This window comes from Lottia gigantea (assembly GCF_000327385.1).
Source record: "Lottia gigantea unplaced genomic scaffold LOTGIsca_108, whole genome shotgun sequence".
In the NCBI taxonomy this organism is placed as follows: Eukaryota; Metazoa; Mollusca; class Gastropoda; family Lottiidae; genus Lottia; species Lottia gigantea.
Genome location: NW_008706957.1, coordinates 273390 through 298259, shown reverse-complemented (window position 1 = coordinate 298259; position 24870 = coordinate 273390). Strand labels below are relative to the sequence as shown.

General features: G+C 31.9%; 1 protein-coding gene across 1 annotated transcript; it reads left to right on the top strand.

The window, feature by feature from the left end:
• Positions 1-17880: 17880 nt before the first annotated feature.
• Positions 17881-24298, top strand: LOTGIDRAFT_237474 (hypothetical protein; the record flags this gene model as incomplete). Its single annotated transcript, XM_009046876.1, has 10 exons — positions 17881-18072; positions 18518-18580; positions 18877-19053; positions 19518-19586; positions 19932-20085; positions 20578-20723; positions 21140-22313; positions 22550-22651; positions 22985-23152; positions 24024-24298. The coding sequence occupies 10 exons, from the start codon at positions 17881-17883 to the stop codon at positions 24044-24046; spliced, it is 2268 nt and encodes a 755-aa protein (XP_009045124.1). The 3' UTR covers positions 24047-24298.
• Between the last annotated feature and the right edge of the window lie 572 nt (positions 24299-24870).

Sequence of the window (24870 nt, the reverse complement as noted above, 5' to 3'; positions counted from 1 at the left end):
TTGAAAACCATACTTAACGTTTTGAAATATTTCTGGACTTAAAATATTAATGGCTGGATTTTTTTAATTAAAACTTTCAGATACATAAATTTTCCACATTTCTTTAGATTTTTCACTCACAAAAAAAGTGGAATGTCCATTTAAAAAAATCAAAAATCAAAATGTCGTAAAAAGATAGCTTGCCAGGCAAGGTAATATACACCCACTGGCAGCTTTGATTTTAAATAAAAATATTTAGCAGTACAGTAACAATCACCAGTATGAAATATTCAACCTTCAGCCATACACTCCTTTTCAACTTTTGAAAATATACAAAAATTGAAGAAGTGAAGTTTTAATTGGTTGTCATCTAAATGTGATGATGAAGTATTTTATGAATGATTAATTTGATTACCTGATATTATCAGGTGTTGGTTTTTAAGTTATTGCTCTTAAGTTTTAAAACATGTTAGGTATTGATGGATTAGTTGAGTTATTGCCCTTGCTGTGTTTAAATTGCATTGCATCAAATGTTCTTATGTTGCTATTTTCATATGATGCTCGTGAAACTTTGATGCAAATTTATGAAATTATACTTTTTGACCATAAAAATTTACTTGGCATATTACAAAACATGAAAATTTGTCCTGAAATTTATTATTTCCCCAAAATGTATGGATATCTTTGAAATTGTAACCTTAAATGGCTATTCATTCAGTATGATGTTCAAGCTCAGACTGGTCATTTTCTCTATGATCAATATGATGACTGACCGATTAGGGTGAAAGAAAAAGAAAGTATATCAGCAGATTAGTATGTGTTAAAAAGCCTTTGAACAGTGTTACAAACTATTGGCAATTTGTAAACATTTCTTTGCCAATATCAATACTTCAAAATCCTAGACTTGAGTTATTCTTTCCTTGGACAAATGACTCTTAGATTTTAAGGGATTCAGTCCTCTAGTTTTTTCTTACAATTTAATATAGAGTTGTTAAATATTGTTTCAGTCAAATTGTGTATTAATTTTTATGTGTATCTGGCTCTGGGACAATGATAGCATCAATATTTCAATGTTCATTCAGATGTCTGCAGTTCCTGCAATTCCACTAAGCTAAGTGTTTGATGACATCATTAATTGCCAAAAATCCTTGTATCGTATAAGGGCTTCGTGTTTATTGACGTTGTCAAACCCTTAGTGTTAGTGGAATTGCAGAAACCACAGACGTCTGCTTGAAAATCAGAATGTTGCAAATTGATTAGGGATTATGACTACCGTTTTCTTCTATGTAAACAAGCAAATGATGTCAAGATCGAACACCCTTATAGAATCAGCTACAATCTATTTCACAAAATATTATGGTAAAACTGGTCTCTTGCTGTAAACAACTTTAAACACTATTTCACTTTCAAAGAAAACATTTAGAATAAAATTTTCAGTATGAAATGTATTATGATTTATGAATGATGGTTAATGTATGAAACCATTGATTGAATGAATGATAAAATTACTCAGACTGAATGACCCCTAGTTTCCCACATTTTACAATGTCACAAGAATAGTGGTAGCGGTTCACTGAGGGAGGTTCAATAAAGAGTCTGATATTGTAATTGTGCTGGTTCATTGTGGGTCTTGTTTAAAAATTAAATAAACAAATTGACTGATTAAACATTAAACACACATAATCTTTAAAGTAAGATTTCTTTCTTTCATGGTGGTTATTTTACATAAAATAAGGTGGTTACTGAAAAATATTATTTAGAAGGATGAATAGTACTTTGAATGGTTGCTTTAATTAAGCTAAGATTCCATATACGCGCCATGCTGATCCGTCGTCCGTCATGCGTTAAAAATCGAAATGGTTGGTTTAAGAGGGTATGATTCCATATATGCGGAAGCATATGGTCTCTGTCATGCGTCCAAAAAAAAATGCCGGGAGTAGCAATTTTTGACACATGAGGACGCCTTTCTGCGCCTTTCCGCGCGGAGATCTCCTAAGCATCTATCTGTCTAGAAGTTTGTGCGTCAAAAGAAAACGCATACGTTTAACGCACATATGGAATCATATTTGACATATGACGGTTCCGCAAGGGCCATTTATGTCCGCATGACGCATCCGCATGAGGCGTATATGGAATCTTAGCTTAAAGAAGTGTGTTTCAATTTCAGTGATCAGAAGTGCTTTTTAGAATTATTTCTTTCATAGTGGTTATTTTACATAGAAAAGGTGGTTATTGAAAATATTTTGTCTACAATAATATTGCTAATGGAGGTTTGTCTCAAGTAGCACTATTCAAAGTTATAAAATCGAAATTCTTGTTGTCTACAATTGAAATACCGTGCAAGTTAAGACTGTTATCGCTTCCATGTCATTATAGAAATTTTCACAACCAAAAGATAGTTGACAATGTCGTGGAATCTATGATAATTTGTTGTATTGTATCAGAACCTGCTGTGATGAAAAAAAAACAAATATTTAGCCAACTACATCCCTTTAATTCGAAAATGTTTAAATTGTACATGTAGAATTTGAAACTATAAACTTATTACAGATGGAGCCCATGGTTGAGTGGATGAATATAAAGATATAAAGATAACTGAAGTTTGTTATGCATTAATGCATTAAAATATACTTTTGATTAAGATTTGTGAGCTTGCTGTGAAATGAACTAGATGCATTTTATATGTCATGTTATGTCAACTTTTCATTCTCATCTATTTTGGGACTGTGTCAGATCAGACGAATTGTCATGGTTACCAAGCATCAAATGAACAAATTCCTGTGCTGTAATGCTTTTAAATGCACAGAATGATGTGACAATACTAAAAGTGTGGATTAAGAATAATTCAGTAATCAAAGTTTATGTAAATAGAATATTATTGATTTGATGTTGTACTGGGTGAGACTCCTAGCCTAGTTTGTTTTCTTCCCGATTATAGTTATTAGTGTTTGATAATAGAATTATTGTCCAGTCACACTGGTAGTTAAGATCATTCAGTAATAACCAGGTAATTATACTGTTTTATTTAAAGGGACAGTTTCTCCATCTGTTTGACCAATCGTACCATAGTCTCTGAAACAGGAATTTTTTAGCTAAGCTAAAAGTTTGAGCTATCAAATCCTTGTTTGTCCAGATTTATCCATGTTTGAAAGTTAACAAAACCATGTCTTTCTTGAGATGCTAAAAGACATATACCAGTATAGAAACAGAAAGATACCTAGTTTGAGGTATATTTGAGGGAATTATACGATTTTTGACTCTTTTTCTCGAGACTGGATGGCTTTTATTCCAGAATATGAAATTGGTTTGTACATATAGACCTTTTATGCAGAATTCCAAATAGTTTTCAAATTAGTCCAAATTAGAATTTCAGGAATTGGCAGCCAATCTGTCAATTAGCATTTTAGTATCAGAGTGCTGCCATCAAATCAGATTCATTTTCCTTTTTAATTGCATGATTATCGACATAGCAGAAAACGACCAGGTGAAATCCTTGATACGACCCAAGTTTGCGAGAAAAATTGCAGACCAAATAAACCTCTCACCTACATAGAACTAAAAGTAAATGTGAATAACAGTAAAAAATATCTTGCCTGGAAATTGATTTTTAACAGTCATGAACAAGTATACACTATTTTACATGAGGTGAAGCATCAAGTATAAGAATAGATCATTAACTAAATAAATTGTTTTCTGAAAACATTATCAAGATCTATATGTTTTCTTTACTTTATAGAATTCTAGTAATCTATTTTTGGTGTATATTGACTCATTAAAAGCGAAAAGAAATGTAATTTTCAGCTGTCTCGTGTCAAATGCCTGTAGTCAATTTTCATTCCATTACATTAAGTCAAAGTGACATAGTGTCAGATAAATTCAATCTAATGATTAAAGTAAGTCTATAATAAAAAGTGTGCATTCTTTTTATTTATAGTTCTTCCTCCTTGGTTTTTCTGCACAGTCAGTTTTGATTTTCAGCAATTCCTGGAAACATTGCTATGAATGGAAGATTTAAAAGTATACAGTTCTTTTAAAGTTTTGTTTAAGCAGCCGATACAGCTAATAAAACTTGATAAAGCTGTCTAAACCTATATCATTATCCAATAGATTGTTTTCATTAAATTGTAGATGAACAGGATACATGCTTTTTAATTTGAAAAGTAATATGGAAAGATTGAGCTCTTATATTATATACATGAAAAGAAAACATTTAACACTAACCCTAAAATACCACGAAATGTTTTACACTTTTTATATGAAAATTGAAAAATATGAAGCATAGTTGCTGTAATTAATGTCATCATGACATTCAACATTGCATATTATGATGGGAAATTGTCATTGATGTCATGTTTTAACAAGTTTGTATTCAATTTAAAATCTGACATGTATTTTTATATCATTAATAGAAAATGTAGATTTTAAGATGGATGACTTATTTAAATGTCTGTGTTTAGAAGTACAACAGCTCAAGAGTATAAGCTAACACTCTCTTTATCAATTTGTTGATCTATTTTGATTTGAAACTAAGTTAATTTGACTGTAGTATTGAAAGAAAAGGCTGGTGGTTGTCTAGAACTTCAGAGAATGGAGGATTTGTACTTTCAATTTCCATTTAAAACCTAATGAAGGCTATTGTTCAACAGTGCTATATTATCTTAAATTGGAAAATTTCTCCAAATTTCTATGAATAGGGTTATCTTTTGTTAGATTATAGTGATAGCAAACTTTTCCCTTGTGGATTTCTTGGATGGTTGAACCACTTTTATTATCCATTCTCGGAACAGTGCAGATAAATTTTGTGTAACGTAAACTGGCAAGCGTTTTAAAAACTGTTTGGAGGAGAACGGTTCTCAAAATGGACTCAATAAATTGGTATAATGTAAATAACCGTTTTGGAAACTTATTGTGTCACATACCTCATAATTGACCTTCACCTTTTCCCGCCAAATTATGTCATTATTTTAGTACCATTGTTGATTACATCTAGGTGACCACAAGGACTTATTTTAGATTCTTCAAAAGGATTTCCACAAATAAACGTGCCAAGAATTGTTTTCCATTTTCACCATACAATTGAAGAACCGTTTTAGTTAGACCACTTGAATTTTGAGTCCGGTTACTAGTTAGATATATATATATATATATATATTGATTGTTAGAGTAAAGAATGTTGTATTCTTGGTATTAGATTGTTTCGTCTATTATAATATTGATTAAAGTGGTTACACCATCTGATATTGTCAGTTTATAATCAACTATTAGATAAAGGTAATAAATTACTACTCTTTTATTGAAGAAGGTGATTTATTTGAATAAATTTTTTTTATCTGTATTGAAAACACAGGACGATTTAATCAATGAACAAATTATATACAAAGTGCTAGGAGCAGAATTATTTATGGCAGCCCCCAAAAAATAAACTGAAATATGAGGCCTGGAAAAAAAATGAAATGAATTGAAAGGAGTTTTTATGTCCTACTTTCTGCACCATGTGGGCTAATGAAGACAAGCAATGTCATGCAGGGAAATTTTGCCAGGACAGCAGCTTTAGCCTGCTCTTTTTTCCAACTGTTGAGAGATGCCCAGCCTGTAGCACACAGGGCCTTGGTTTATTGTCCCATCCGCTTTTTCATGTCAGTCATGTTAGGATTTTCCTAATAATTGTTTTAGGTTTCTCAAAAATTAGTTGAAATCTGGTTTGCATGTTGAAAACCCATAAACCATTGGAGAATAAAAATAGCAGACCAAAGTCACAGTCATTGCAAAATTTCCTCATTGTACACTGAGAATCCATGATTGATTATTAAGACATTGCTTGGCAGTAACCATGTAATTGGTTACATTTTGGAAAATCTGACACACAAAATGTAATGTTATTTTAAAAGAGTAAGCTTATATAAAGAAATTGTAATTATAATATATTTTATATAATATGTACTCAATGTATTCAAATAATTGATTGCCAGACGTGATGGAGTTCTTGAAAACTTAACGAAAAGAATATTTTAAAAGAATTTGAAATATTCTTGTAATGAGAGAAATGGAAAGATGTCAAGATGAATGAGTCATTTATTCATATATTGTAATTGGTGCAAGATAACTTGTACTACAGATATTGGATCAGAAATCAATAAATTTTATTCTCGGTTTATAAATTTTGTCAAGATGGTGGTTGATAAGGTTATACTTGTGTAGAAAACAGTTGTTAACACATTTCATGCGTAGATTAAATTTTTAGCATATTTCTAATGAACATGCAATGTGAATTTATTATTTTAGGTCTTTAAGTTGTATTTAGGCATAGTAAGTACGCTACATAGACACAGCTTAATAGTACATGAGACAGGATCTGTTATAAGCCAATTTTATCGATTTCTTCTAATTGGGCCCAGGGCTATTCCACAACATTTTCATGCATACCTGCTTTGTTAAATTAAAGTTCCATAACAATGCAATTACATCTCCACCAATTTCATGATCATGGCATAACATATGTCAGCTTTAGAACAATATCTTTCTAATTGGGTATGTCTGCAATTTTCCATTTGGGCACTTGACCAATATTTCACACTGCCATGGTATCTTCATATTCACAGAACTTTGTGCATAGTGGCATTTTGGCTCAAACGAAATGAAATGAATGGAGTTTTACGTCCTACTTTTCTGCACCAATGGCTCAAAGGAAGGAGAATGGAGTGATATTTGGATTAGGGTTAAAATTCCCAATTTCTATGGAAGTACAAAAAATCAAGGAAACATCGAAATCTGCAAATTTTCGACGTCGCTAATATGCTCATTGTTTACTTCTGAACTTTTCTGCACTTTTGACCTATCACATGATCCTCCTTTAAGCGACTAATAAAAGAGAAATTTCAACCTGATTCGTTGATTCAGATGTGAAATTCTAGAAATGATTGTTACAAGATTTAAAAGATCTATTCAGACTCTTTTAATCATTAAAAACTCATTATCATTAATTCATTAATTCTTTCTTTAATTACTTTCACCTCATTGATTGGTTTTGACGTCTGTTGATCTTGTCTAAATATTTGTTTGATCTGGTGTTTTACATGTCATGCTTGGTCTTTTCAGTACATGTTGAACATGTCATGTTTGTATAAAGGTATCACAGCACTTAATTTGATTGTATACAAATTAAGTGCAAGCTATTTGTTTTTTTAAACGATTGTGCAAGGTACTTTTCAGATTGTCTGTTTCCTCTCAGGTTTTTTAAACCTTATATATGGGACACTTGTAACTTCTATGTAGTCCATTTTTGTATTTTCATTTTTATCTACGGTTCCTGATAGTCAAGAAGATTTTGGAATTACAGGTTCAAAAGACATGGCACTGGAATGAGAATGGTGTAGGTAGTAGAAGCTCAAGACTTTTTTTAGACCCCTTAATTGTGTGTCTGGCTGAAACAAAAAAATTGCTTCCTGTTTGAAAACCTCTTTTGAATCTCTTTCATTAGAGAGTCTCCAAGTTGTTGACACTCAATCCCTACCATGATAAAAATTGTTATTTGTAAGATTATGTTCAAACTGATGAATAAAATCAAGAAATAAGAGCCTAGGAAAACTGGTATAAGTTGCATTAAGAGAAAATCCAGGTGTAATAATTTATTAGAGAGAAATTGTAAGATTATGTCCAAGAAAAAGAAGAAAATGTTTAGTTATGAGCTTTATTTAGTTATAGATTAACCTTTTATTGACACTAGACATATTTCTAACAGACCAGACCATATCTATAATATAACAAATCTTTACTAACAATATATTACTACTGATATTCTACAATTCCACTCTGTTGTCTTAATTTATTTAAGTGTTTGTTAGGTCATGTTGAAGTATGAATTTATTTATTACCTAGATTCCATTGACTGTAATCTGATTAAATGAAATGAAATGAATGGAGTTTTACGTCCTACTTTTCTGGACCATGTGGGGTAATGAACATGGGCAACACCCCTCAGGGTATAATGAGGGAAATTTTGCCAGAACAGAAGCATCAGCTTGTATTTTGTGGATTTCCAACTGTTGAGGGATCTTTAATGTGCAAAGCCTGGGCCTTTGTTTATTTTTCTCATCTGAACGACGATTGAACCCTGGATCCTCAGGTTAGCGAGCTAGAGTTTAACTGACATTGAGTCACAGGGTGAGCCACCGGTGGTTCTCTGTAATCTGATTAAGATACTGGTTTTGAATGTGATCACATGGCAAATAGTCACCCATCGAAAACAAACACTAAATAGAAACTAACAGATACGGGCATTTTAATCAACTCATATCTTATGATACATGATATTAATATGTTCATATTACTGGTGTATACAAATCTGTTCATATTACTGGTGTATACAAATCTGTTCATATTACTGGTGTATACAAATCTGTTCATATTACTGGTATATACAAATATGTCACATCATAATGGTCAAGTTTTTCTGGAATTATTGAAACCACAGGTATTGGAAGGGATATCAGAATGATACCAACTGAAGCCTTGTAGTATTCCTGACTAGTTATACAATGGCAAGAATATCTTCTGAATCACTTTAAATGAAGAAAGCTTCAGTGTATGGTCCCTTGAACTTGATAAACATGATATTGAATAATATTGTGATCATACCCTAGAAAGTTATAAAGACAGTATTTTGACTGTAATTTTATTTGATGGTTGTTAATAATCAAATATTGATAGAACTTGTTAGAATAATTTATAATATATAATATAACTTTATAATATATAGTTACTTCATTCATAATATATCTTTATGATAAGTAGGTCCTGGGAATGTAAGAATGTGTAAGAGCAATGCTTATCAAATAAAATGGCATGGTTAGGTTGGTTTGGTGGGTAGGTGGGTAAATTGGTTGGGTGGTTGGTTGGGTAACATGATGGTTAGGATGATAAGTGGGTAATTTGGTTGGTTGTTTGGTTGGTTGGTAGATGACAAATTAACGTCTGCAGAAGCTGATATTGCAAAATATTTTTGTAAATGTATATACCGGTAATTCATTATGGCAAGCAGTGTACATGTACAAATTCCTAAAGATGTTTACCCTTTTAAAAAAATATTTTGGGAAGTCTAAATGTCAATGAAAACAGCTGACAAGATCAAGAAAGCACTAACTGGGGAATAAAAAAATTGTCTAGATTGCAAAAAGGCAATAGTTTAATGGATATTTGTTTAACTTCAATTAAAGCAATCTGTATCACTTTTCAGAATCTAGGTCTGACATCTTGTTTTCTAGCAACTCTTTGTGGATCTTTAAACTGTCATTAAAGCCTATTAAACAAATGTTGAGATGATTATATCTGTATAATAAGGAGTTTGCTTTGTGCCATCTGTGTATGCACCTGTATTCTCCCCCCAGGTAACTGATACTCAATATTCAAATTGATAAGGGTAATATTACCCTCTGGGGGAAATTTATGCATAAATTAATAGTCATTATACCAAGGTCATATCAGAAGAAGAATTGATCAATCAAAATGTAGATCCCCTGTAAAGTCCATATTATTAGCTATGTAGACTCTTCACAAAGATGCTGTCCTACTCTTCTGCACCTTGTGGGCTAATGAAGACGGGCAATGCCATGCAGGGTGCAATTAGGGAAATTTTGCCAGGACAGCGGCATTAGCCTGCTCTTTTTCGATTTCCAACTGTCGAGGGATCTTTAACGTGCACAGCCTGAAGCACACGGGGGCCTCGGTTTATTGTCCCATCCGAACAACTAGACGCTTTTTTTCATGTCAGCCCCTCTTACCTGCATCACTGACAGGGGGAAACCGGGTTGAGAAATCCAAGGCATTATCTCGACCTATGCCGGGATTGAACCCTAGACCTTCAGGTTAGCGAGCAAGCGTCTAACTCACTGAGCCACCGCGGCTCCCACAAAGATGCTGTGACATTAGGTGTTCCAAAAGTGTTAGCATAATTTGCCTTGCTAATGACATTAACACAGTACTCATTAAGGTTGATCTCAAGTGTTTGGATTTGGTCTAAAGGGCCTAAAGCCAATGGAATGTGGAAGACTTTAGACCAGTCTACAGGTCTACAACCATACCAAACGCAAATATAACTAATTGAGCTACATTGTTATTTTTCTCAAATTTGAACTGTTGGAGTTTTAGTGACAACTATCTGTGGAACCAAGATATTTGACATGTATCAGAATGGCCAAGGGCATAAGAGATGATGCTGATTTTAAGTCCTCCCAAAACCTTTTCAGCTCCTAGCCTTATCAGAGTAGATCACACTAGAAAATTGTTTTAAGTCCTACTATATAATTGTATAATTTCTATTTATAATATTATGGTAATGAACCATTACAAATTAACTATGTAATTTGACTTTATGATTGTCAGCAAGTATGTAGTATTATATTTACTAATATATAAATATAGACCATATCTATGACCATATTTGGATTTAATGTAGCAGCAGACAATCTTTTCTTTCTATTATAAAACCGAAGTGGTTGATATATATCATTGATATTTATCGATTAACTAAGAATAACGATATATTTTACTTAAAAGGTCTATGTTAAAGAGTTGAAAATTGAATCCTGAAGGTAAGGCCAAATATATATTGGGATTAGATGGTTGTACAGTCATATATCATTGCTTTTTACCATATAAAAATTTATTTTGTCTGAAGGTTTTTGTAAAATCTTTCTTCATTAATCCAGTTGACCCAGATGTAAATGGGTACTGATTAAACCCAGGAAAGTCAAGAGGTCTGGCCAAGATCCAGCTGGTACAAAGGATTCACAAGAACTGAGTTGTTATTGTTGTCAAATTTAGTTGTTTCTTCCTTTATTAGTTTATGGTCCTATCAGAATGGTATGATACTAATTTTAATAATTTTTTTGTGAAATAATATTGTTCTATCATAATGAATCTATATCATTATTTATTGAATTTACAGTGAACTCTGCCTTGGCAATATACCATTATCACCAAACAGACTGGTAAAGGAATTTATATCATATATAAAGAGTGCCTGATTAAAAAAAATACTGAAGTATAGCCACAATTTTAATAAGTAATCAATGTCATAATATTCATGACTGGGGTGTTTTTAAGAGATATTACATTTAATATTTCAATTTTTGTATGAAAAATCAGTTAAAATTTCCTTTAGAAACTTCGCGATATATACCATTATCGTGATATGTTAATGCTTAATATCGCGATACAACTTGTACCAATATCGCCTAGTCCTAACAACTGTCAGTATATATTCAATATATATTTCTTTTCATGTTAGGTTTGATATAAATATGACTGGGGTTCGTTTCTAGGGAACTATAGGGAAGTAATTTCCTTTTTTCTTTTTATATAGTCCATAATTCCATATATTATAATTTCTATGATACTATTAATGTATCTTAGTCATATTGTGGTAATTTTGCTAGTAAGATCTATGTTTATAATTTCCACAGATTGGTTAAAGTGATATCTTGACCATCTGTGTGATCCAAAGTACTTTAGTCTCAGAAACGGGAATTGTCCAGATAATAGCATTTGAGTCTATTTATCCATGTGTATCAATGATTATCGATGAAAATTATATTGAAGACTCTTTTCTTAAAGAGTGGTGAAGTTCATAAAATGGATATCTTACAATATCTTTTGCCCTGGTGAACTTCACATAACATTGATTTAGCTGTACAAACTTCAAGCCGGGGAAAATCCTAGAAGGTAGAAAAATTTCTAGGTTGCTGTATATGCGATGTCATAAACTGTAATGTGATATTGGTACATCAATTCAACCCCCATAAATACAAATTAGTGCCCTTATAGTTAAAAGATTTCTGGAAGAAGAATTAATTTAGAGATAATGGCTGGATATCTTCTGTGACATAAATTGGACATTATTTAGAAATTAATATCAAGTAAAAGTTTTCATTTTAATATAATTGCTTTAAATTATCATGATGACATCAGTAATAATGAATTGGTTTTAAAGAAAAATATAGCTGCACATAGAGAGCTGTAAGGCCATAAATTGTGTAATTGAAATCCTTATATTACTATAGAAATGATGCTGTCAGTGTCCCCTGTACACATAAAATTTTTCAGAAAATCTCTTTACAATCCCTTCAAGTTTTGAGGGAGGATTAATTGAAAAATTGATTATCTATAAATAACTTTCTGACAGTTTGTGTTTATCAACACAACATATAGATTTTATAGCATACTTTTTAAATCAATTGAGACCTGGTTAATATAGATTTATAAAACATTTAAACTGTTTTATATCAAGTTAAGCCTGTGGGATTTGATTTCTGTTAAGAATTAGGACGCAAATTGGTATTTTAGAGGTAGGAATTATAAACTCTTGTAATAGAATTATGTTGTTCAGTTTAAGACAATTTAAACAAATTTTGAATGACCTTTTACGGTAAAAGTTTTACCCTTAAAATGTAGTAACCAGAGAATTTAAATTCAGTGCTTACTGCTTTCCTTTTTAAAGGAAGTACAATAAGCAGTCAGTAGTGCTTACTCTTAGAGTTCCTAAATTTATTTTCGAAAAAAAACCATTTCAGTCTGGAATTCCTTCAAAAAGGTGGAGTACCGGTAACTGTTACCAGTTTGTTCAATTAAGGTTTCTTAGTTTTGAAATTCTTCTGGTTTGAATTTCCTTTGAAGGAGAATAACCAGCTTGAAACCAGTAATGCATCCTTTTCTTTCAAAAATTCATTTATTGCACACTGTAGGGTGTTGCCTGTTTTCATAAAGCCTAGTCTAAATCAGAAAAAAATATCATGTAAAAATCCATGAAAGATTTCTTTATCTGAAAATTCTTAGGTGAAAATTAATACTAGTAAACTTTGTAAAAAATCTTCACAATTTGTTGACATTAGATAGGGTCGTAACCTTGAGCTTCTACTAATTTTTCACCAGGGAATAAGAGAAGAAAGGCCTCATTGATAAGACTTAGTATGTAATTTGTGTCATCATTCAAGTGTGTCAACGTTCTAAGTACCGATCTTCATTCATCCATTCAATCATTATACAGAGAAAATACAGTCTTTATTAGTATATTATAGTAGAATTAGTCACTGACTGATACCTTTACACTAATGATGTTTTTTTAGAAAACTTTGCCGATCTGTTTGTTAATGATTATGCTTATCATGTAAATAGGATTTCAGAAAAATGCTCATTAATGGGTATGGTGTTTTATTTAATAATTATAATTTAGGGTGATTGAAGAGTAACAAGGTATAGTGTAAGTTAATAGAAAAACGATATTAGTTCTTGTATTTTAAGAACCTTTAGAAAGGGATGTCAAAGTAGCAAACCAGCTGCAGATTGGCACCAGGTGTTCTGGAGTGTGAGCATGGGGATTTTTGTAATGAAATAGTGGTTTACAAGTTGAAGGGATTTAAAGGATATTGCAGGGTTGGAAATCCACTACAAAGGGAATAGATAGACTTTATTTGTTTTTATAAATCATAGAGCTTAATTTAAGCATTCTGTTTCTCTTTTCAAAATTAAAATTTGATGTATCCTTCGTCTATGATGTCAGAAAAAAATGTAAGGGTAAAGGTTTGACTAATCATATTGTGTTCTTGAGAAACTGTTTGATAAATTTTTATTTTGGTCAGGATATTTAAACCTCTTCAACCTTATTTTTGAATTAACAGACAACCAGATGTCAGATTCTCATTCTGAATAGTTATATGAAAAGCTGAAAGTGAGCTCTTGTCACTGGGAAAACAATTATTTATCCCTTTAAATATCCAAGCTTTAAAGGGACAGATGCTCCAATTTGATGGGTTGATTCGAGTCTTGAATATATGTAAATAGTCTTCAGAAGTACTAGAAATGTACGAAAATCACATAATTCCTTCAAAAATACTTCAAACTAGGAATTTCTCTTCTTATTTCCAAATTTATCTTTTCTATAAATGGCAGTGTATCAAGAAAACTTGACTCATTGTTTTGACTTTCAAACACAGATAATTCTGTACATACATGAATTTGAAGGCTCAAATTTCAATGGTGAGCTGTGAACTCTAATTCTGACTGAGGTAAGATTGGTTAAAAAAAATTACGAATATGTCCCTTTGAGAATGAGAGCAACTGTTTGAGAAGAGAATTGCAATAAAACTTTAAAATGACAAACACCTAGTTATGCATCACAAAATATAGTTAGTGTTTATTATGTGTGTTATTTGTGAACCTCTCCCTTGTGAAGGTAAATTTGGTATAATGAAATGCAATAAACTATGTTACTCAGTTTGTTTTGTAATCAGTTTATTTACCAATACAATAATATACATATGAATAGGATGTACCTTTCTTTATGTAAGGTAAACAAGTCCTTGCTTGATATTTTTGAAAATTTGTTTGAACCAATCCTTATTTAGGCACATTGAGTTTACTTTATAGGGACTTAAAAGAAGTTTTCTAAACTTTTTATCTTTTTTGATGACATCGATTGACACTATTCTAATTTTCAGTCGGAAATCTGTAGTTCTTGCCATTCAACAAAAACTAAGAGTTTTATGAAATCAATATCAAAACGGTCCTGTAGATATAAATAACTATTTTGAGATATTTTTAAAGATATTATATGATTTTCGTACATTTCTAGTTCTTCTGAAGCCTATATTCATATATTCAAGACTCAAATCAACCACCCAAAATGTACTTGTGTGCACTGGTAATTTCAAGGAAGATGGTGTCTGACACACCAAATATTAGGAAACCCTTTTACAATATCTCTGTCATATGTATTTATAACTATGCTTCTATGTATTGATAAGATTTTAAACTGCACAAGTTTGGACAGAAGAATATTTGCCTTCGAATATATTGTATTAAATACATAAAGAATGATTGTCTAGGTGGTTTCCTTGAGGTTTACAATATACTTTCATGGATTTGATTAAATTTTTCTTTTGTATAGACTATTGTCCAATGAAATATTGTCTGGTATGAGCCTTGAAAGCAAGGGTGATTCAACAGTTAATTTTAAGGTTTATGAAAGCAAAATTAGGCATCTTCTGCCTAGCTTTTCGTCTAGAATGGAAATATGGCATTAGGCAACCAATAGTTTAAGATGAAATCTATTACAACAATTTCCTATCTGATTTGACTATCTACGAACAAAAATTTGACCAATTGTGTCATGATGGATTATTGAAACCTGAATTTTATTTGTAAATTTTCATTATAGGTTTTGTTGATGACTACCCTTTGAAATCTAAAAGATGTTTTTATTTGTATTTTGCAGGTGAAGCTAATATTGAAATAAGGTTGTAGAAACCTAACATTATGGACTAACCAGAAAACCTTCAGTATGTATATTTAGTATTATATTTACCTGTATATTAAAGTTACATGTTTATATAAGTTCCTTTTATCTTTTATTCTAATACTATTAAACTTTTATTAGTATGTTTTAGATTTAAAGGGACAATCTGAGTTTTAAAGTAAAAACCATTGTAACCCAGTAAACCCCGGTTAATTACTAAAGATTATAAAAAAAGGAGTCAAAAACCGAATTTGCGGCGGTAACTCACCGTAAACTAAACTACAGTAAGTGTAAATGAGTACCTCGGAAGATTTTGGCTAGTTCCCTGGGAATTGTCGGTAGATACCATACAACCCATTGAAGCGTCTGCTTCAATGTAAGATTATGAGCGGGCCTGACAGAGTTCAGACGGACTGGCGCCATTTTAACCCATTGCTACAGTCTCTAACAGATCAAAGGTTTTTATACCAGTTGTGAGGTCAGTGTTATGAGTGTGTCACCACAAATCAGTGTACTGGTCCCACAACTGGTTTAAAACTATTGTCTGAATGAATCTGTACTCATGAATATTGAAGCTGATTGACAGGCAAGAAGAAACAAACAGCCAATTAGAGGAGAGTTGATAAAAAGTAATACGATCTTCATAACTCGTTGAAATAATAAAAATAATAACAAACTTGCTTTCTTTTTACTTCTTATAAAGTTGACTGTTAACCGATTATCTCAAATCAGACCCAGTTACCCGTGAAATACTACCCGAAATCGGTATTCAACAGGTGGTAGGTTAGGAAAGTGAAAAAATTATTGACCAAAATGGGGCGAATATCCAAAGCTAGTTTAAACTTGCACACTCTGTTTTTAATCATACCTTTTACAACAAATTTAGGTTGATCAAATAGATACATAGATATAAATAGCATACTTTAGAAATATTTTCATGTATAATTTATACTGTTTTTAATAATATGAATTTAACATACTGCCTGTTTCTCATTGACAGATAAGTCTTTGTATAATATATAAGATTTAGATATTAGAAAGGTGTCTTTCCGACAGAATAATTCATTCCTGTTTCATGCTAAGAGTAAACGCACTGGCTATTTGCACTGTCACAGTGTGTGTTCTCTATGGCTGCTAACAACGTACGGATAAGATAAAACACAATAGGCGCACTAGTTTTTGGGTTTTCTTATAGCGTGAAGCCATTTTGATTGTCATGAATGATATTATGTGACTTTGTTAGGGTTAGTGTTTTTTAATGCCCATTTTTGTACCGTCCTGGTGCGAATAGCCACAGCCAAGAGTAAAAGTAATATGAAGTAAGGCGTATTTGAAATTTCTCTCAAAAGTGAAAAAAGGTTTGGTTCACATAATTTTTATTGAATAACTTAGGAAATTAACAAAAAAAAAAGATAGATTGAGACTAATTTTTTGTGACTATGTTTTTAAATTCTTTAATATTAAAATCATGGCCTTGAGCATTAGATATAATTGCATATATAGGCTATAGGTATAAACTTATACAAGATATATTAAACTTCCTCTATCATTCAATGTTCATTGAAGTAGATAATGTTATGTTAGAAGTTATTATAATGTAATGTATATCGTGTGTCACTTGAAAGGATTATTGTGATTGAGAATTATTATTTTTTATCATGCTTACTGAACTTGTGTTCTATGTTATTTTGTGTTAAATGGATTAGGAATAGAGTTCTCTTAAAGTGACACTACGTCTTAGAATTGACATAAAATTGAAGAATTTTAAACTTGGCAAATATGAGCCAGTAGATATACCTGGTGTCATAAATAACATAACAGGATCCTTATATTATCCGATAAATCCAAAAAACTTAGTAATTATCCATAAATATGCAATTAACTATTGAAAAACGCTTAATCTTGATATTAAGCGTTTTTCAATAATAACTTAGTTTTATGAATTTTCCAATTTTCTAGATTTTACATGGATTCTGTTGTAACTTTATGACACCAGGTAAGTTCACTGATGAATATATACTCATATTGACCATTCTTGGGAACTGAAATTTTATGTTCATTCTATGACATAGTATTACTTTAATATGGAATTGTTGTTTTTTTTTAATAATTTACTAACTTATTAATAGACTTGTTAAAAAGAAAAAATATGTTTAAGATGTTTGTGGTTTTTAGTGAGTTTTTACCCTTGTCATCCATGATCTGTTGAAATTCTTTCATAAACCGTGTTCTGTGAGATTTTTTTCAAATATGTTCAAAGGTTGTTGAATTTATTCAGATTAATCACTGTAAAAAAGGGGGCTGATAATACATTCCAACAGTCCATATCCCAGAATTCTTCTCATGTAGTTTTTTTTATTGTACAGGCCATTTGATTGGTTGAATATTTCAATGACCCAGAACACATGTTAAAGAACAATTTCATCAGATCACAGATGCCAAGAAGATTCCACCACAGGCAAAATATAACAGAGAGCTTAATCAAAACCATTCCAATTCCTATATGCATTGGAGCAAAAATTTCTCACTTCTGCCCTAAAAAAAAAACAATTTCAAATTTCTGTTTTTTTTGATAGATTTAAAGCTACATTCTGCATCTTCGTGTAAAAATTAAAATGGATTCTCCACCTCCAAAAAATGCTCAAGCAGATAGTGTTGATGATTTGTTAGACTTCCTTGGAAATGACAACCCTAGCACCCCCCACACCACTCACCAAAGCACCCCTGCACCACCAACTCTTAGTAATGTGGATTTGTTTGATTCATTGAGTGATTTTTCAATTGTTCCTAATACTAATGACTTTAAGGTTTGTGCCATTTTTGAAGACCATGTTGTCTCTGATGCCTTTTATTTTTGCTTTTTACATGTGAGAAAAAAATATTATGATAGAAACAGAATGTGACATAATTTCAGGAGACATGAAAAGTTAATATACACATTTCTTAAGAGAATTTTTTCTTGGACCATGTCAGCCAGCTGCTCCTTGGTCAAGCATCTTGACATTGTTTGTTCCCTCTATATCTTTACCCATTTATAGCTTGGTCAACTCATAAAGATGACCTGAAGAAGCCACCAGATTTCCACATGCTGAACTAGTTAATTAATTAATTAACGAACAAATTGATCGTGTATGGGGGCCTTAAGACTCTAGATGTAAACATTTTGAATGATACAACCTATTTCTGATCTCTGATCAGAAGAATTAGTCCTTTGGCTTGTGGTAGTTCATGCTTATCTTGTTATTTTTACAGGATGAGAAAGAATCAGATATAGCACCAGATCTATTGTGTGATTTGTCTATTGATTATAAACAGGTAATGGCTACCTACTGGTCAAAGTTTTAATGCCCTTTTTAACTGAAGTCTGATACAGATTGCTATATTTAGCATGAAGCAACATAAAAAACAATATAAGTAATTGATATAAAAAAAACTTCAGCCTTTTCCGAGTCTAAAAATATTATGTCATATACTTTGAGTCCAATTTAAAGAAGTTTGGGATGGTAAACACCATTTTGAAATGAAATAGATGATGATGATGGTGATCATGATGATCATCATGATGATTAATAGACATTAATGACAATGATGATTATTATTCATACTATTAGGAGGGGGATATTGGTGATAACCCTGTTAGTTTATCAACATATGAAGTAATAAATAAAGATGATATAACAGATAGTATACCATCAGATAATACCGATCAGCATACCATGGAAGAGGCCAATAGTTCATCAAATGCTAAAGATCTGGATTTTGACTTAATTAAAAATGATGATTCTCAGGTTAGTACAAGCATGCCAGGGATGCATGTGCCAGTCATGACTGATAAAAAAAGCCCCAGCTTTAATGACAAATTTAGTCAGTTACCTGTATAAGGAAAACATTATGACATATAATATGAAATAATATACTTATCAAAAGTGATACCATTTTGATTCACCAAAGCAGTTCGAGTCAGTTGACATGTAGCCCTTGATACAGCATCAGGTTATTTCGTCTTTGACATTTTTATTCCATTTAACGAACCATGTTATATATTATGAAGTTTTGGATATAATAGCTTTTTAAATGAGAGCCTTATTCAGATCTCTCTGTTGATATATGAAGAGATAGTGTTGTTGGTTGTCTCCCTTAGTTGATCAAAATGAAATGACACATATCAGTTGAAACAGTTTTTATGAGATTTTGAAGAAAAATATTAAAGCGATTCATTCATATTATGCACAAGGATAATTCAATATTACAGAATACAACAAATACAAGTATAGTTAGTGGAGATATAGACCAAAAAGAAATCAACTTTGATGTCTTAGAGGTATGTACAGGTATAAGCTTATTGAGGTTCTGTAGTATGAAGGGAAGACAAAGCCATTTTCCTACAAATGAATTCATCAGTAGAAATGTAACCATAAGGACATCTGACATCTGAAATTAAATCTATTACTTGGAGAATTGAGAATTGAAGCGCAGTCAGTTTTCAAGAGTGTTATTTGCTTGGTTCCATGAAACAAATGGTGGTCAAGAGTTCTCATCTCAGTCAACATCTGGTTGGCCAAAGACCAGCTGGTAGAAAGGATCCTCATGAACCTAAGTTAAAAATGTTATTCCTGTAAAAAATTGTTGTCTCTCTATTAATGAACTATTTAATATGATTCCACAGCTACCATCCACTAGTGATCTTGGTTTAGATGCAGAACGTTTTAAAGGTCAAATTGCTAAAAAGGGATCCTATGCCCTGCGTAGAAAACCCTCCAGGAAAGGTGTTAGAAGTATTCTTCCTACAGATGACAATTCTCTCTTTTCTGATTCAACAGGTAAATATTTTGATGACATTATGTATAGGTATACAAGTGGAGGTAGAATTCTTAATTCATCATGAAATTGAGAAGTTATCGCAAAATGAATTGTCACAATCCTGTCAACATCAAATTCACATTAAGCAGAAGCTATTGTTAACAATTTTAATCATGAATATGAAAATTTCCATATTTAAGTAATAATATTTTGATATTTCATGTCTGGCCCTGGCTGGCAGGGAGCAATGATGGAAATTTGTAAGGAAAAAAGTAAAAGTACAAAAGATCTTGACCTATGTTGTTTTATTACCAAAGACTTATCATTTAACCAGATGTATCCCCCTCCGACTGTACCTTGTTGGATTGTTGTCTGCTAGGCGTTTAGGTGCCGTGGGTTCGAATTCTCAAGGAAAGAAAAATTCTGATGCGTGTGCTTAAAGGGGGGTCCATTGTCAGCTTTCACCCCCAAATACCTAATGTTGAGAGTTTCAGTATCCACTTATATTTCAGAACCAAAACCAGAAGTTACTTCCCCTGAATCATGTGAGCCAGAAGACACTGTTGTACCTGAACCAGATGAAGTTATATCTCCAGTTAAAAGTCCACCTAAACCTGGTTTTGCCATGCCTGGCTTACAGGATTTAAGCACATCTAAAGTAAGTGATCTGAAACAGACTTAAATTTGGATTGTCAATTTTCCTAATTTCTCCCTATTCTAATCATAAAAGGTTTGAAGGAATATTTGGTTTAGGTAGTGTATAGCTGGAATATGTATATGAGTTCCTTTCTCATAAGCCTCAAGTTGAATTTTAGAGAGTGAGACCCCCATTTCAAATAAAGGTGTCCTGTCCTGATGATGATTGTTTATCAGAAACATGTTGGCAGTATGAGACAAGCAGTCTAGTCGATTTAAATGAGAGACTTTTAGCTGCTACCAATGTTTCACCAGTATGTTGTTTGTATTTCGGGTTTATGGTTCATATTAATACTTGGTTTATTTAATAAAGCAGTTTGTTTAGAGATCAATTTTTTATACGTCTAAAATCAGTCACATTTCTAATTTTCGTTTCAGTTGTTTTCCAAAAATCGGAAACTATCTGTTCATGATGATGATCTATCTCCAACAAACGAAAATATGAAAGAGGAAGAAATTTCATCAAAAGATATGGAAGCAATTGATAAATCTGCAAATCTGCGAGTTTTACCAACTCTACCAGCGCAAGAAAAGCCAAAATTGAATAAAACTGGTATTAGAGTCCTGCCTATGATTCCAGCAAGGGACAAGGGTCCTTTTTCCAAAAATGACGATGATAGTCCTGAAGAGAAACCATTTGAAGACAAGGCGACTTCTGTTCAAAGTGAAAATTCAGAAGATCTGTTCAGTTCTGAAACCATGGAAACACCAAAAACTGAGTCAAGTTCGAATGTTTTCGAAAGGAAATTATCTAATAAATTTGATGATGACAATGTTTTAAGTGAGGAGAAAAATGACAAACCTACTTTCAAGTCTAATTTTAAAGTTACCACTTCCATTGAGAATAAAGATACTGCAGTTACTTCCCCTGTCAGCCCAAAATCACCTTCTTCAATTCTAAACAAACCAAATAGGTTGTCTTATACTGGTGGCAGTGAAAATGAATCAGTGTCAGAAACAATCACAGATACTCCAAATGTAGAAACAGTGACAAAAACATCGGTTGTGGATGACAAAAATAAAAGAGACATCAATATTTCATCTAAAGTTTCTAATGAAGACTCCTTCAATTCATCAGAATCTAATTTTGGTGAAATTGTTCAGCTTCGCAAACCTAAGAGAGATTCTAACAATATTTCAAAAAGACATTCTACAAATCTGGACTTCAGACCGTCTGTCCCTGAAACTTCTGAAAAGGTCAAAGTTCAAGAAAAACGATCAAGTAGAAATTTTGATTATGTGCCATCCAATTCAAATAATGAAACACCAAAAGAACCGTCATGGCTAATAGAAATGAAATCCAAGAAAAATAACTCTGTATCAGAAAAAAATACCAGCAATAGAAACAGCTCCATAACTACAACTGACAACTCACACACAGAAGTCAAGCAGCCATCTTGGATGAGTGAAATAAAGGCACGGAAATCTAATCGAGTGAAAACTGATTCAAATAACAGCCAAAAGATTATACAAGATCAAAAATCTGAAAAACCTTCATGGATGAAAACAGCTTTAGATAAACAAACCAAAGTGGCAGAAATGTTAGATATGGGTATGTGTATATTTTGTGTTTTTCTGGTTTATTTTTGAACTGTGTAGAATTATTTAGGTTATAGAATTATAATTTCTGTTTAATTGATTAAGTCATCCTGGCTGACATGGACTGGACAATAATGTTTGTATCATTAGTTTGAGTTTGGACGAGTTGTTGCCTAATACAATGCCAATTATCTCTTAAAATGTTCACTGATGCCCAAACATAACCACACGTGTGTATATTTATTTTAGAAAATAAGAATCAAGAAAATAGTGATGTCAAAGATAGGACTTTGCCTGAAGTTCATCTACGTAAACCAGTAGTAGAAACTAGGAACATCACAAACCAAAAAGGTGGGCAGTGCTTTTAACTTACAAATAATTTTATTGGTATAATTTGAATCTGGTTTGGAAACACAAGTATCTCTTTGTCAAACTTGCTTCATTTGTTTTCATATTGGAGATATCTAGACTCATGCCCTTTATAGAAGTGCTCATGGGTAATTCTCTGTCTGAACAGCGAAACATTTAACGCAAGATCTAATATTCTTAAGAACAAAAAAGAACTTCCTCTAGGACACCCTTGATAAGGTGTGTAAAGACTGGTCATGAAGACACTCTGTCCCTGGTTAAACTTCCTTATCTAATATTATGTGTTATTTTAAAATGGATGGTATTGTTTTAAAGAAAACAACACTAATGAAAATGATGAAAAAGAGAAGATAACACCACCATGGTTTTCTGATCTCCAACTACGTAAAGCACCTCGTTCTACTCCTATGAAAGATTCTCCTAAAGAAAATATAGAACCAGAATGGAAGAGGAAGGCTGAGGAAAAGAGAGCAAGATTAATAAGTAAGACATTTTTGATATTAAACAATTCTTTCCGTGCCAAGCCTAAATACACACATCTTTGCAGAAAAGTAAAATGTTCATTTCATTTTTAACAAAAATATTTGCGAATTCTCTCATGAACATTATAAAAAGAACATATGGATTTTGTTCAAGTATAGATAAATAAATGTTATATGTATGAAGATTGATATAGGACATTGAATACAGGCTTTAAAGGTCATATACTGGCTATGAACCTTAATGATTTCTCCCTGACAGGCTGTCATGGCAATATTTCCCTAGTTGCTCAGTACATGATGTGGTGTATATTTGGTGTGTTTTTATTAAGTCAAGGGCAATAACTCTCACACGATTTTTACCAATTTCGATCTTGACTGAGATCACTTCAATATATACATGCATACCAAGTGTCTTCAAGATTGGTTAAAAACTGTAGCCTCTGTTGTGTTTACAAGCCAATTTGACACTTTTTTACTAAGTCAAGGGCAATAACTCTGAGATCGTTCATCCAATTATTACCAATGATTAACTTGTCCGAGATATCATTAATATGTATGTGCATACTAGGTTTCATCAAGATCAGATAAAAACTGTAGTCTCTATCATGCCAACAAGGCAAATTTGACATGTTTTACTAGGTCAAGGGGAATAACTACATGATGCTACATGGTATTACCCATTGTCATTATCCCTATTTAAGCACTGTTTAATTTTTTGTTGATGATTGATTCATTGATACCATAATGAATGAATTAAACTGCAGAAGAATTTTCAGCAGTCTGATCATTTTGGTAATGATTTTAAATGAATTGATTTTATTGAACAATAAATTTCTAGTGACTTATCCTAATGTGATTTTCCTCTTTTTCAGAATCAGGCTTGTTAGATAACTGAATTACATGAGGAGGAAAATAACAGACTGGATGTTATAAAACTCAGAGTGATATTTCAAAGATTTTGTAATTTTTACTTAAAAACAGAGAAATACTTTTTGAATTGAAAAAAAAAATATTATTAATTTTACTCATCAAGGCTCTTACATGGTTACCCTTGTTTGTATCAATAGATGAACCATGCATTCTGTAAAGATGTATATCATGGGTGACCGCTTGAAACCTCGTATAACGAAATATGACGCAGAATTACTTTTCGAGGAAAACGCAAAAAACTATTTGTACGCATATTTTGTTAAAAAAAAATTTTTACCACTATACATGGTTTTCATTCTTTGAAAATAAAAACCTCGTATAACAATTTGAGTACTATGATCTATTCAACCAATAACTCGTATAATAATACTATATGAGGTTTTAATTTTCTTCCGCAGAAAAGGGAACATTGAACCTCGTATAATACAATATTTTACGAGGTTTTAGATCTGACTGTTTATATACGTGTTATTTAATTAGTGGTTTTTTAGTTATTTACAATCAAGATAAGAATACGAGGTTTTGATCACAAGTTCCGCGCTTTTACGAGCTTTCAAACGAGCTTTCAAACGGTACCAAAAAGTCAAAATGACCAAATATGGCATATAGTAGGTTTCAAGCAGTCACCCAAGATATGATAGTGACAGTTGCCTGCATGATCCTATGTTTCAATACAGATCACTAAATTATTGTTTTGGTTTGATTGATTAGAATTTTTGTTAATTTAATTCAATTTTTAATTATTAATGGTTAAAGCATTCTTTTAGATTTTTAACACAAACAATAATG